We start from the raw sequence: 14600 nt of genomic DNA on the forward strand, positions 1-14600 counted from the left end.
TAGGTTAAAAATATATCCTTTCTCCCGGTTGGCTGAGGTCGTCGTTGGCCGTTGATGATTGGCAGGGAGGGAGGGGGGCCCGTGCGTGCGAGATCGCCCCGCCCCATGCCACCTCTCCCACATTTTTCCACCGCTCCCACCGTGACCACCCGTCCGCGCACGCGCGACCGCGAGGGCGGGGTTGGGTGGCCTGTTCCGCCAATCGCGGCTTCTACGCAAGGGCGGCGGAGGAGGAGGAGGGGAGGGGGAGAGGAGGAGGGCGGGGGCAGGGAGCGAATCACGCCGCGTCGCGCCCCGCCCCGCCCCCTTCCCCCCTCCGCCGCCTCAGCCGCCTCAGCCGCCGCCGCCGCGCCACCTCCTGCCTGAGGCAGGGCCTTGGCCAGCCGGCCTGCGTGCCTGCCTGCCTGCCTCCCTCCCTTCCTTCCTTGTCCCTTCCTCCTCAGCCGCCGCCGCCGCCGCCCCCGGTAGGTCAAGCTGCTCGGGCTGCGCCTCTCTGGCCGCTTCCTCAGCTCCCCTCAGGCAGGAAGCCCCGGTGGGCGGGAAAAAAAATATGAGGCGAGGGTGGGTTTTTTTTCCCCCTGAGGGAAGGGGGGAGGGGGAGGAAACGTGTGAGGGGAAAAGGTTCAGACGTGTGTGTGTCTGTGAGGGTGGGGGAAGAAAGAGATTCCCTCAGGAAGAGGGGAGTGGTTGGCTCCTTCTCAACCTCCCCCCCCCCGCCGCCGCCGCCGCCGCTCCTCGTTCAGCCTTCGCGCCCGGACTCGTGTCAACCCTGACCACGCGTCCCCACGCCGCCGCCGCTGGCGCGCGGGGTTCCCTTCAGGCCGAGCTGTCAAGCGCAGGGCAATCGCCTCAGGCGACCGACAGGCTCTCCACCCCACCCCTGGCCTGCCCCTTCCTTCCCTCACACGCGAAAGAGGGAAGGAGGGAGGGCGGCCAGCCGGGGAGGGGAGGGGAGGGGAGGGGTGGTGGCGGCGGAGAGTGAGGACGTGAGAAGCCGAGGCGGGCCCATGCTGGCCCCCTGTGTCGGGAGGGGTCGTGTGCCCTTATATTTTCCCCTTCCGCCCATCCTCTGACAACCCCCCCCCCGCCTTCTTCGCCCCAGCCATCTCCAGGGACCAGCCTTCCTTCCCCCCCCCACCCTCCCCGCCCACAGTCTGGGCGCCCTTCCTTGCTTTGGATCGGCTTGGCTGCTGCTTCACGTTCCCACGAGGGATGAGGAGGTGTGCAGCTTAGGCCGCCGCCTGCTGCTGCTGCTCTTGTCACACCTTCTTCTTGGCTCGCCTCTTTCTCTTTCACCACCTTTTTCTTCCCCAAAGCTTCCTCCCTTTCTCCTTCACCCCCCCACACACTTTCCCCTCCCTCTTTCTCTTCCCCTCTTTCACCACCTTTCTTCACCCGATAGATACTTTCTCCTCTTTTTCTTCCCCAAAGCTTCCCCCCTTTCTCCTTCACCCCCCCAGACACTTTCCCCTCCCTCTTTCTCTTCCCCTCTTTCACTACCTTTCTTCACCTCCCATAGACACTTTCCTCTCTTTCTCCCCCCCCCAAAAAATCCTTTCCCGTTCTCTCTTTCACCACCTTACTTTCCCCACTCTTCGTCTTATTCTCTCTGCTCTCCCTTCACCTTGTTCTCTCTCACCTTGTCCACCTTGCTTTGCCATGCACCCACTTTATTGGCCAGATGCCACTGGTCCTAATGGGTTGGAACAACCCACTCTTATTTTGTTCTCTTCTGGGTGGGGTGGGGGAGATAAAAAGAGCGCTGATGGCGATCCCTTACACAAGAGAGACAGATTGTATCTGGTTCATTGTTGATCTAAGATTGTCTTTCCGCCACCTCACCCCACACTCATGTGGCATGTAGGGGAACAGTAAGCAGAAGTTGCCATTCCTGTCACCACCTTGTAGGTGATGTCCCTCCTCTATCAAAAAGAGGGAGGTAATGGAAATCTAAGTTTGATTATGATATGGGAGGTGGGAGTAGGCAAAGGGGGTGTGTTTCCGGTAATATTATTGATTCCATCTTGGGTGGGAAGGTGTTTCTTTTTCAGGTCTAAGTTGTTACATGAAACCCAGTTGTGGGAATTGGAGAGAGGGCCCTTGTAGGATTTCTGGAGATATTGTTTAGCCAGTAGTAGTGGTGGTGATGTAATTACCTGCCTGCCGAGCTGGTGATAAACCTTAACTCGGGTTGACCCATCCCATTACATTCTGTGTCCGGATGTGAAAGTTGTGCATGCAATTCACACAACAGTTGTCTTGGCGATTAGTCAATACTTTCTGCATAAAATATATTTCCTGTTCACTACAGTGGTAGCCTCAAGAGCCCAGAACAGAGACTGCAACACAGAAACCATTTTCAAGAGACCATGCAGCCAGGGCAGTGTTAAGGAGAAGACATGTATTGAGGTGCATTGCTTTCCTTTGTACTCACGTTTGCCAAGGAGCAGTTAGAAAAAATGACCCCAAATCAACATCTCCAGCAATAGCTTTACTTTATTGATGCTTCCTGACTCCGGCCTGCTATGCTGCCCACCCAGCATAAGTACAGATGAGGAGGCAAACCTGGGAATGATCTGTCTGGTTTTGCAGCACTGTACAGCTATTGTTACCACCCTTCTACATTTCATTGCCTGCAGCTAGGGAAAACGTCAGGAGATGCAGCTTGGGACAGTGAGTAAGAAGGGAACACTGAGGATAGGCAGTATGGCACATACTGACCTGCAGCCCAGGTTTTCCCTGAGTAAAGGAGGATTGAAGCCAAAGGAGGATGCCGTTGAGGCACAGCTGCCAAGCATGCACACACAGCTCCATTTCACTCAAAAGGTGGATGTTATCCTGTACTCTTCTTGTCTTGCATGGACACTGCAGTCTGCCAACTACCCCTTTCCGGGCCAATAGGAAAAAGTGGGTGCACTTAGTTTATAAGTTAAGTGAAAAGAAATGGATTCCTGTTAAAATCAGGTGGCAGTAGCAGCACTAGCAGAAACTATATGAAGTTAAGTCAAGAGTAATTTGTGGGTCCCAAATATTGTTAGAAGGCCCATAGATTGCACAGACTGTGAGAATTACTGCTAAAATGGTATGTGGGATCAGCAGATTGTGTTTATTAAGACTTGAGAAATTGTATTACAGTTGCTTGATCAGTTAAGGTGGTAGAAGATGTACAACAGAAATATGAGCTCTGGTGCTTTAGCATTAATTTCTATATACTTGTATTTTATTGTCTTTTCTTTGTTGTGATTGCGAACCCATAAGATTAGGCCGTAATTGTTTGTACATATAGAAATTTAACAGTAGTTGCTTATATGGTATATGGCATCCTGGATTTAAATGCATGTTAGGGTACAGCACAATGTCACTTAAACAGATAAAAAGTTAAGTCAGTGTATACAGTACAAAATGTCTTCAAAATGAGAACATCTCTTGCTTTTCTGGAGTAATAAAGTTGCTCTTATAAGAGAGAGTATATGGTCAGAGAAAAGAGACTGAAACTGAGAAGGCATTCATATTTGCTGTGAATTGTTTGGACATGATTGGATAGGTTTTCTTAGGATTAACAGACCAATGAAATTGGAGTAGAATTTTAAAGTGTCTGCATTATTTTTCTATTGGCAAATTAATGCATGCCTTGTTGAAGAAAGCTGTAGTTTAAAGAAGTCTGAAAATTGATAACCCATGATGAAATTAGATGGATGTTGTGCAGCCTAGTGTATGCCATAACTGCAATGTATATTTATTTGCAATTCACTTCACATACTTCATGTATGTCCACACTTTGTGACTTAAAATATGAATATGATAGCATTAGAGAAGTTCACTAAGAACATCTAGAAATGTATAGCCATCAAAATTCCAGGCAATCAGGTTCCTTTCCTATCTATTGCCATAACTTTGTGGCCGCTGCTTATGCCCACCTGTTGCCTCATGTTTTTTTCCTCATCAACTTAGCTTGTATGATTCTATCAATGCTTTCAGGCACGGACATTATGTCTTGTAAATATCCTTAAAGTAGTAGTTGTAACCTTTAAATATAATTATGGTACAAACATACCTGTACCAGCTATGCCCATGTGACAACTTCCCTTAAAGGAGGAGTGTAATGTTTGTTTCAGTTAGCATTGATATGATTCTGAATCTTCATTTGTAGGTGGTGCTGGTGTTAAACACAGAAGTGCTTCTTAATTAACATTGTACATTACAGATTGTCAGTCTTATGATACTACTAGTGAATGAAAAATAATATTCACGGAACTTCAAATTAAACTTAATTTGACACTATTGTTCAGTTGTATTGATATTGTGTTTGTGGTGGATTCCAGTATACACTGGTGGAAATCTTGTAGTTAGCATCACCTAAAGTTATATGGTGGAGGTTCACAGTGAAGTACTCACGGGTAGTCTGTGTATCTGATTATGTAATTAGTTGCAAAGCTAACTGTGCAGCTAGTTTGCTGATGTTAATACTTAGCAGTCTTTAAAATATCCAATTACTCTTGGCAGTTTGGACATGGTTCAATATGTATGTATGTATTGTGTGCCATCCGACTTAGTCAGTCCTTTCCGGGGCTTTCAAGGTAGAGAATACTCAGAAGTGGTTTACCATTCTTCTGGGTCACCCTGGGCCAGGCAGCTTGCCCAGGGCTGCTCAGGCTGGCTCTTCTGAGATGCATAATGGGGATTTGAAATCCCAGTTTCTGGCTCTGCAACCAGATACCTAAACCTCTGGGCTATCCAGCCAGCTGTGGTGCAGCATAGTGTTTTGTTTTGTTTTTGTTTTTTAGCATTGAAAGGGATAGGCACAGAGCCCAACAAATTGTGCAGTGCATTTACATTCTACAAGAACTAGTGTTCCAGTTTATTGATCCTTAGAATATGGTGTGTACTTGTGGGAGGGGAAGAGGACATTTTTTGTTGCCAATCAGATTTGAACGTTGTATAATTTTTTTAATGTAGGAGTAGGGCATTACAGTGTGGGGAAGGTGTTCTTTTTTATTGTTATTTCATTCCCTCTAAAACATATATCTATTATACGGGGATGGGAGCCTGTTAACACAACTTTCTTAGCTAACCCTATTGCACTCCCAATTTCTTTCTTCAGCTGATACTCTGTATCTCAGCAGCTCTCTGTGGTAGACTTATTTGCTGCACATTTTGTCTGACTTGCTTCCTTAAACCCGTGTCTTTCCCCCCTTTTGGAGAGGTAAAAATAAGAACTCTCTGTAGAGTGAAATCTCGACTTCTAGTGTCATTGTGCTTAAGTAATACTTTGTGTCCACTCCAGACAAAATAAGATAATCAAGAAAGGGGTATACAATCCTGGAAGGGATTCCAAGAGTCATCAAGTCCAATCACCTGCTGAAGCGGGAAATCCACATCTAAAGCATACCTGACAGATGACCATTTAACCTGCTTAAAGTACCTCCAATGGAGAGTCTACTACTTTTCAAGACAGTCCATTCCACTGTCAAATAGTTCTTGCTATCATTAAGTTTTTTATGTTTAGGCAAAATCTCTTGCTCACAATTAGAATCTTTAATTCAGGCCCTGTTCTTAGAAGTTACAGAAAGCAAACATGCTCCATCTTCTACATAACAGCCCTCTGAGTATTTTAAGGTGGCTATTATATCGCCTCTCAGTCTTCTCTTCCCCGGGTGAAACGTGACCAGCTTCCACAGTCATTCCTCATAGGGCTTGGTTTCCAGACCTTTAACCCTCCTGGTTGCTGTCCTCTGGCCATGTGCCAGCATGTCAATATCAGTATCAATATCCTTCCTAATCTGTAATGCCAGAATTGGATGTGTGCCTGTTAAATATTGTCAAGACAGAATTGACTATTAGCTACCCTTCAAACTGAGATATTTAAGAAGTGGTTTTACTAGTGCCACCCCGACCCATAAGTTTCTGAGTTCATATCTACTGGAGATTTGAACTCATATGTCCTGACGTAGTCTGCAATTCTGTTGGCTACACCATGCTGGGTATCTAGAACTGAATATATTTCTGCATTTATTGATTACTATAAACCTGGAGGTTCAACCTCCAGTCAGTGGAATGGCTTACTGATCTTTATTGTACTTTATATGTTTCCTCTAGTTTTGCAAGTAATATATAGTTCTCTTGACAAGGAGCCAGTGGACAGCTTTATTCTGTTTAAACAGGTCGGGCATATTAAAACTGTTCAATTTGGTAGTCATAGACACATTTTCCAATTGCTCCAGAACTGCAGATGGGAAAGGCAACTTTTAGTATATGATGCCTTCCCTTGCATCCTTGTTGTAGGAGGACTGAGGGTTGCTGGATTGTGTTTATGTGTGAGAAAGAGAGAGTTACGAAAGGCATATCATCAGTACCTGTTCCTTGTAAAATACCTTGAGGATCATTTGATTGAAAGGCAGGATAGAAATCTTAAAAATAAACTACCATTAACATTCATTAAGTTCTGGAATCTTGTAAGTCTCATCAGATAGCTTTAGGTGGTTAACATTTGTACCTGTGGAGTCATCTGAAAAATCACTCCTCTTGGAGTGGTTGTGGTTTCTTCCATACTGATATAATTCCGCCACCCAAATTGACTGTTAGAAGGAATTATATATAGAGAATTTCAGCAAATTTCAAAGAATAGAAGAACTTACTAGCTTCAATAAGCTGAACAATATGATGTATAGTCCAACCTACCACTTCCTTTTGCTTCTTCTGTTTACTGACACTGACATGTAAACAAAGCTGCTGCTTTGAATTCATAGGGGCATGTATAATAACTGCTATTGATGTCAAGGTCCTTGTTGTTTCTAAGAAACTAATCAAGCTTCTTAATAGATGAGAATTATTGTTGTTACTGAGTGATCTCCAAAATGACCTGTCCTCAACAGTCCTGCTTAGTCAGCTCTTGTAAACTGATGAGAATTAGTGGAGGACAAAGTAGAGAAAGGGATATAATGCAGGTACCAGCACAAGTTCTGGGAGTCTTAAGTATGACATTAAGATTGTTGGCATTCTGTAGGAGTCACACATAAACTGAAGAATGAGGAGAGAAAAGGCTTAATACAGGTACTGCTGTATTCCTGTGATTCACCTATGTTCAGTCTCAAGCATTGTTTTTTTTTTTTTAACTTCATTCTGTTTTTAAGGAGCATACTTAAACAATTCCTTCTGGAAAGTCCATTACTTGAGTAGTTTCAGTACTTCTTGAGCTAATTGAATTTCTGCCTAGCAACTCTTTATTAATTTATTTACAGCATTTTAACATTTGTCCTTGCTCTGTCTTACACCTTTTGGTTGGTGATTGGAACCTGGAAAATCTAGATGAAAATGCATTCTACTACATGAATGTCTCTGAAGGGCCCTGATCAAGTATTACTCAGCTATATATAGTTTAAAAATATGTGTAATTTTAATTTCTGATTTGTTGGTTGTTGAGATACGCCTTGAATTTGAAGTGCAAGTGGTTTAACATTTGTTGTGTTTATGTACCCACAAGGAAACATCCAACATTCTGTTGCACAAGTGGAAATTGAATTCCTGTAATGGGGATCATGGCTTGTGCTATGGCTGTAGCAGTTGTCTGCATAATGATGCTGGCCGGGCTTTTTGCTCTGCCAGCATTGAATAGGATTTTGACTCTAACATATAATTTATGTGTATATCATCATTTTACCCACTGTCTTATAGTGCTACCCTAAGCACATTATGCAGAAGCAACTCTCATTAAACTTCTCTGGGGTTTGGAATCATAGTTTTGTGGATATGCTCTTTGAAGAATGAATTATTATAAAAAATGTTTTGTTAACTAGCACAAAAGTCTGTACTTCTCTGAATAAACATTTTTTTCATAGTTTTTCCTTTCTCTGTTTGTTGTGAAATACTTCTATTTGTTCTAATATATCTCTATTTTTGTAACAGCCCATAAGAAATCACATCTGTTCTTTCAGACTTTGGATTTGATCACATGGCAGTCATGTTACGCTGCTGGAAATTGGATCACTTTCTGTTTTCGTCCCAAAAGCCATCTTTCTCAAGTGACACAACTTTGAATATGAGGATTCTGACTTTTTTTTTGTGGTATCACAGAGTCAGCTCTTTAAAATTTCCTCTTGGTTTTTCCAAGAGAGAGGCCTAATTTTTGTTGTGATGTAGTAATTCTAGCATATATTCTAATAGGCACTTTCATGGGTATTTGGAGAGATTCTCAGTGGATCAAAACATTTTGAAATGTTGACAATTTCTATCTAGCATTCAATCTTTGGTTTAGTATATTAATCAGTGTCTCGTTTAACTTTTCATGCAGTTAAATTTGCATGTAAGGTTGATATACCTCTTGAAGAACAAACATTGTTTAAAAGTTAATTGTGAACAATGTGGTAGACAAATTCATTTCAGAATCGACTTTTAAACATGTATTTGGATATAATATATATTTGGGCCCTTGTATCCTATATAACTGGAAAAGTAAACCCATGATTTTGTGTCAGCATATTAATGCTGCCCTATTGGGGGTAGTTATTTCAGAAGTAGCCATCACTGAGAAACTAACACGCGGCATAGAGGGAAGAGTCCTACGTGCCTCAGTCTCACCTATATGCAGAGGTCATATCCTGTCTTTGGTAAACTGAGCATTAGTGCTCCCTAAAAGTCATCAAAGTAGCAGGCAGAATAGAACATTTGTGTGACTCTCAGCATGCATTTTGAGGGATCATTATAGGACAGTTAAATGAAATGAAATCACTACTTAAAGCTATCATGCATTGGGGTTTGCAAGCTGTCTTTCTCTGAAGATTTGTATAATAGTAGACCAGAAGAGTTGTTGAAGTGAAGTTTAAAGAACATTAGCAGATTTCTTGGCTGGAATGGTAGAGGCTGTGAAATAGGGTTAAGTAATCTGCCTTTTGTTGTTAAAATCCCTAATGATGCATTTTAGCCCTTTATTGAGGGGCTAAATGTTCTTTCCAAAGCAAATGTTCATATGTTGGTATTTTCTCTGTTGTTCAGGAAGCCAGAGTGGAAGAAACAGAAGAGTATTTTGTTTTTTATTCTGACAGTGTCTATTAGGATAAATTAAGTGTGCATTTGATTTGTGGATAGCAGTCTGTAAGAGGTCAGGGGTACAAAATAATCTGACTGGTAGTTCGATTGTGATGTAGAGGGAGAACCCATATTTAACCTGCAGAATGCCAAGTTACATTCTTGGCATCTTCACAGCTGAAGGATGTTTAGCATGAGGGCTAGGATACACAGCTGTCAGATCTTGGAGATATGCTGCCAGTCTGAGAAAATAGTGATGTCATGATAGAGCAAGAGTTTGAAAAGGTGTAGGGTGTGTTACCTTAAAATGTTGCCTGAAGACTGCAATTCTCTCCTCTTATTTAGATAGCTTCTTGTTAAAAGCCATCAGGCTCTTGGCAATCTTTAGAAATGTTAGTATGAAAACTTTTAGTTACAGTGTGGGAAAAGAAAGGGAGAAAGATGGGTCAACACATTATTGAGCACCATACCTAGGCAATGTTGCAGGCCTTTCAAACGTAACTCTGTAAACGTAAGGCACAGTATTCTATGCAATAGCAGACAAGACAATGGGCAAAATCCTGTTGGCATGAAGTTATGCTGTGCAAACTGTATCCAGTTCTGGCAATAGTGAATTTAAATTAATTGAAAGCTTTCTATCACCTTTCAGGTTTTGAAGCTGCCCAGAGCAATCTTTTCCCTGTGGAAGCTTCAGAACAGGGGTACAGAGCCTCTAATAATCAACATTTGGTGCTCTTTCTATGTTCAGTGATTAATCTTGGCAGGTTAATACTGGGAGATCAACTTCTTTTATTGTTTATTTGCATTTATGCACCACCATCGGGAGTCATCTTCTCTATTAGTGTGTTTAAAACCTTTCTATAGCAGTCCAAATTGGTGACATCACTATGTTTTATAGTAAATTTCACATATGAACTGTATGTAATGTGAAGAACTTCCCTTTTCTGTATTTAGTATTACTTACTGTTACATGATGTCAAGTTGCTTCTGGGTTGTGGTCGCAGCAGAGATTTCAGGATATGTGAGATGTTCAAGGAGTGGTTTAGGGTTTCCATTCCATGTTGAGTTTCCATGGCTGAGCAGGGATTTTTGAACCCAAGGCATCTGAGTCGTAGTCCAACACTTTATCCACCGTACCATGCTGGGTCTCATATTTAGCTTAGAGATGGTCATTGTATATAAGCTTATGTTAGTCTTTCTTCTGTGTATGTATATGTAGTTTGTGTTACTATATATGTCAGGTACAAAATCGAGGTATTCATGCATAGATAATACTAAGCATAGATGAAAAATTATCTGTTTAGTATTTTATGTGTTCAGCATATATTATATTTTGGCAGGTGCAATGAAAACAAATCTGTTACAAAAGTCTACAAAATTCTCAATATCCATTAACTTTTCTTATGTTAGAGGCTGATCATATGATGACTCAATTTTAGCTTAATATATGCATTTTTTTCTTTCACTTTTCTTCTCAGTTCTGCTGTGCTGACAGTATTGCTGTGAGGAAATATTTTGATCGACAGCAAAGTGACAGAGTGCAGTGCACATAAAGCATCTAATTTTTTTCACCAGATGGTAAGATTTTTGTTTTGGTTTGGTTTTTTGGGGGGTTAGATAATTGTTCTGAAAGCAGAATATGTTTTTCAAACCACTCTTGTTTTGTAATAGTTGACCAACAGTGTCTTAATTGCCTAGATGACTTGTGAAATGGCAGTTAATGCATATTTTAAGGCCTATAATGTGGAATAGCATATGCTATGTCTACAATATTGTTTATTACTGAATGACAATTGCTTGTCACATTGTCTCTCTGTAAGCAGGTAGCCACATAGTGTTTCAAGGGGAGCTGAGTGTTGCAGGAGGTGGGCAGATGCTTATAACTGTTCACAAGAAACACTTAAAGATACTTTCCCCACATATGTATGCATGTAAGCTCCATATATGAACCTTTTTGCTGAAAATAGCTGGCCTTAGTTGTTGATAGAAAGGAGCCCTAAGGCACATCTTATTTCTCAACATGATCTGTGGGGTAACAGAAACGTAACAATCTGGAGGGCCTTTTCCTGCTGTACAGGGTCCTGTAGGTTATTAAAGATTGTTTCTTCTGTAGAAATGAAGCTTAAAAGGAAGAGTAGATTGTGGTGCTTAGATTAGATCCTTAGAGTGGTGCCAGTGGTGCTCTGCACTTCTGGTGGGGCTTTCAAACCATCTCCTCCCCATTGGCAGCCATCAGCAACCCTGGAAATCTGCTCTTGAGGCTATAGGGTCATGTCAGAATATCACTGGAAGTAGGAGAAGTCTGAAGAGGGGATTCCTTAAAACTGGTGGCGGATTAGTAGAAACCGTGCATGGGTGAACACAAGGCATGTTTGCATTCAACCCAATCTGTTCAGAATCAAAATGAGAAAAGTTTTGAAAACACTGAAAAAGATCATTGGAAATAGACTGCTGGTGCATATGGCTTTAGAATGTTGTTGGCTTCTCTGTTTTCTGCTATTTCTTTCTTGTATTTTCAGTTGTCCCCACCTCTTTTCACCATTAACTATGATGTACTATTATCATTATGCTGAGATTAATGTTATTCATTGTTATTCTCAACCAGGATCTGGAAATCATTTTCACATCCTGATTTTAAAACCCACAAGTGAGGAAGAAAATAAGTACAAACCCAAGCAGCTCACTCAGTCTCGTGAACTTCTGACATGTTTAAAGTTAAATTGTGGTCAAATCTACACCAGACTACAGTATTCATGTATGGATTTTGTACGGACCGATGGTTGCCTTCCTTAGCTAAAATTTGCATTAGGTATTTTTGAAAGTTATTTATGGCTTGTGTTGACAGCACCTGTGCTTTGAATCAGATTGAAGTATAGTGTGTACCACTTTATGAGAAAATGTGATGCTACATTAGTACTGTATAAGTATTCTGGATCAGAGTGTCAGTTCACTGTCAAGTATCGTTTATACTTGCAGGAATGTGAAGTGTCAAGTTTGGGCATCCATGCCTTGTGCATGGGGAGTGACATATTTTATATAGCATTCCTGAGCAGAGTCGTGATACTTGAAAGCAATGGAAGGAAATATTGTGCATTAAGCAATTATTTTGAGAACTAGTGGTTTACTTCTAATACTCTAATTTGTGTTACAGATTTGTGATCCTTATGGACTGTCTATCAACAACCAAATATTTTCCCAGGATTGCACAAAACAGTTGTGGCAGAGATGTCCTACCTATTAATGGATGAAGGTATCTTTTGTTTGCATTAGCTATTCATTAGATGAAATATGATCTCATTTATCTTATCTGTGTGCTAAGCTTTAAGTTTAACTTCTAATTTAATTATGGATCTGCTTTATAACTTTATCAGTTGAATTTGGATGGATTCTGATTACAATTTTTTGTTATATATTATTGATTTTTAAATGTATAAGTTAATTTGTGTTCCTGACCCCTTGACACTTCTTCAAGGAAGTGACGTTTTTAGCTTTGCTGAATTAGTGGTTCATTTTGTGTCTGGTTCCATTGTGAGGCTTAGGTCATGAAAGATTTCAAGACAAAGTGGATGAAGAGGCTTGCTTTTAATTTTCACCCTTTGCAGTGACAGATATGAATGTTATCTCATATTACTCATTTTTGGTAGTATTCAGACCCGAAGGTGTAGTAAACCTGTAGCATTTGTGAACAAAGATATATCTTTCAAAAACCAGCTAAAGTTTCTTTAAAATCAAAATCAAGTTTTCCCAATATTTATATATTTTGGGAATGTGCATGTAAAGCAACCATGATCACTGTTACCTCTTTTTAAAATTATCTGATGATCTTGAGGACGTCCTCATAAATAGCCTCCTTTCCCTTATTTTCATATTACTGTGAGGAACTTCATGAACATGCTTGGGTGGGGTATTTTGCCCATAAAGACAAATACATTTCTTCTTGTGAATGCAACTGTTTACATAGCATCAGAATCCATTCTGGGAGATCTCGTGGGGTACAGAAAAGGCACATGAGAGCTGCAGTGGGAAAGAATGGCAACTCCATTGCAATTTCACAGATTTCACCTGCAGTTCACTGGCATTTCAGCTGAAGGAAATGCCGTTGATTCAGTGAAAGTTTAATTTAGCTTAAGCTTCCTTTGTGTTACTACTTACTTGAAAGTAATTTACATTTGAAATCCCAGGAAAGATGTCCAGGATTATAACTTGTATTTTTATAGGCTGAAATGTTAAGTAACTTGAAATTCTGGGTGTGGGTATTAGAGTAGATGACACTGATATTTCTTTCACTAAGTTGGATTTTATGGATTAGTTTGTTGGACATGATTTAATCTTTTGAGTGGTATTTCCAGTCTGGACCTTTTGTATAAATACTTACAACTTGGGAATTTAATATTCTCCACAGTTTTACAGAGAACTAGCGATAACATTTATTTAATTGTTAGCACAATGTAAATGTTATTATAAATTTTGTTCTATTTTGTTCTTACAAGCAGGAATTCTGCTGTTTTCTAGTTATGGTAGGTAGGTACACATAGTATTAGTTCCATGCACCAACAGATCACAGTATTTTTGGTTTCATAATTTTGAAAAAGGCCCACTTCAGTTCTAATTGCTTTAGAGGCTCCTCAACTTTATTCAGAAATTAGTCAGAATCATACTTCAGAAATCCAAAACTTTTACCTTCCAACTGACTGTTACTGGATAGCATCATCAGCCAATCCCTCTTTTGCTTTTTTGTCAGAAAGTACAGTCATTGCAGCACATTCTGAAGTGATGAAGCTTGCCAACTTAGAGATGGATAGGTACAGAGATGCTTCATATTATTAAGATTTGTGGTGCAGTCTGTAAAAATGGTAGACTTAATTTTTTTTATTGTTCTTTGTTTTGTTTTCTGGTCTGTTGGTAGCACTAAAGTCATAGAAACAAATATTTTATACTTGCTTGAATGGAAGGATGGCACTTTATTCCAGGGATGGGCATGTGTATTTCTAAATTTTATATAAGCCTCTGATGTTGCCCATTAAATCATCTGCAGCATGTTTAACCTTGAGAAAAGAAGACTGAGGAGACATATTACAGCACTTTTCAAATACCTGAAAGGCTGTCATACAGAGGAGGGGCAGGATCTGTTCTCAATCATCCCAGAATACAGGACACGCAACAATGGACTTCAGTTACAGGAAGCCAGATTTCAGTTGAACATCAGGGGAAAACTTCCTAACTGTTAGAGCAGTACAGCAGGGAAACCAGTTACCTTGAGAGGTGGTGAGTGCTCCAGCATGGAGGCATTCAAGAGAAATTTAGATCTGGCATATAAGCTTTGATTTGGATTCCTGCATTGATCAGGGGGTTGGACTCAGTGACCTTACAGGCCCCTTCTGACTTCATTATTCTATGATTTGATTCAAAGGTTTTGGCTTTGGATCTAGACATAGCCAGTGGTGAGAGATTATGGGACTTTCTGTACAAAAATATCTGACAGACCATCTGTGATTTCTTAAGAAAATTTATGCTGCAGAAGTTGCCCTCATGTGTAGTATAGAGAGAGTCTTTAAAATGTGGAGTGTCTTCAGATGGGT

General features: G+C 40.9%; 1 protein-coding gene across 6 annotated transcripts in view; it reads left to right on the plus strand.

Moving 5' to 3' along the window:
- The first annotated feature begins 327 nt into the window (after positions 1-327).
- The window catches only part of CHD9 (chromodomain helicase DNA binding protein 9), a 71257-nt gene continuing 56984 nt past the window's right edge, over positions 328-14600 (plus strand). For 4 of the 6 annotated variants that reach the window (XM_072980463.2, XM_072980465.2, XM_072980464.2 and 1 more), the window contains exons 1-3: positions 328-464; positions 10500-10599; positions 12173-12271. Coding sequence is in view for 1 of the 6 variants with exons in the window: in XM_072980467.2 (XP_072836568.2) it covers positions 12266-12271 (6 nt within the window). In the remaining 5 variants the exon portion in view is untranslated. Of the gene's footprint in view, positions 465-2311; positions 2410-10499; positions 10600-12172; positions 12272-14600 lie in introns of those variants that run through there. The other 2 variants (XM_072980467.2, XM_078380454.1) reach the window with 2 other exon arrangements.

This window comes from Pogona vitticeps, chromosome 10, assembly GCF_051106095.1.
Source record: "Pogona vitticeps strain Pit_001003342236 chromosome 10, PviZW2.1, whole genome shotgun sequence".
Lineage (NCBI taxonomy): Eukaryota > Metazoa > Chordata > Lepidosauria > Squamata > Agamidae > Pogona > Pogona vitticeps.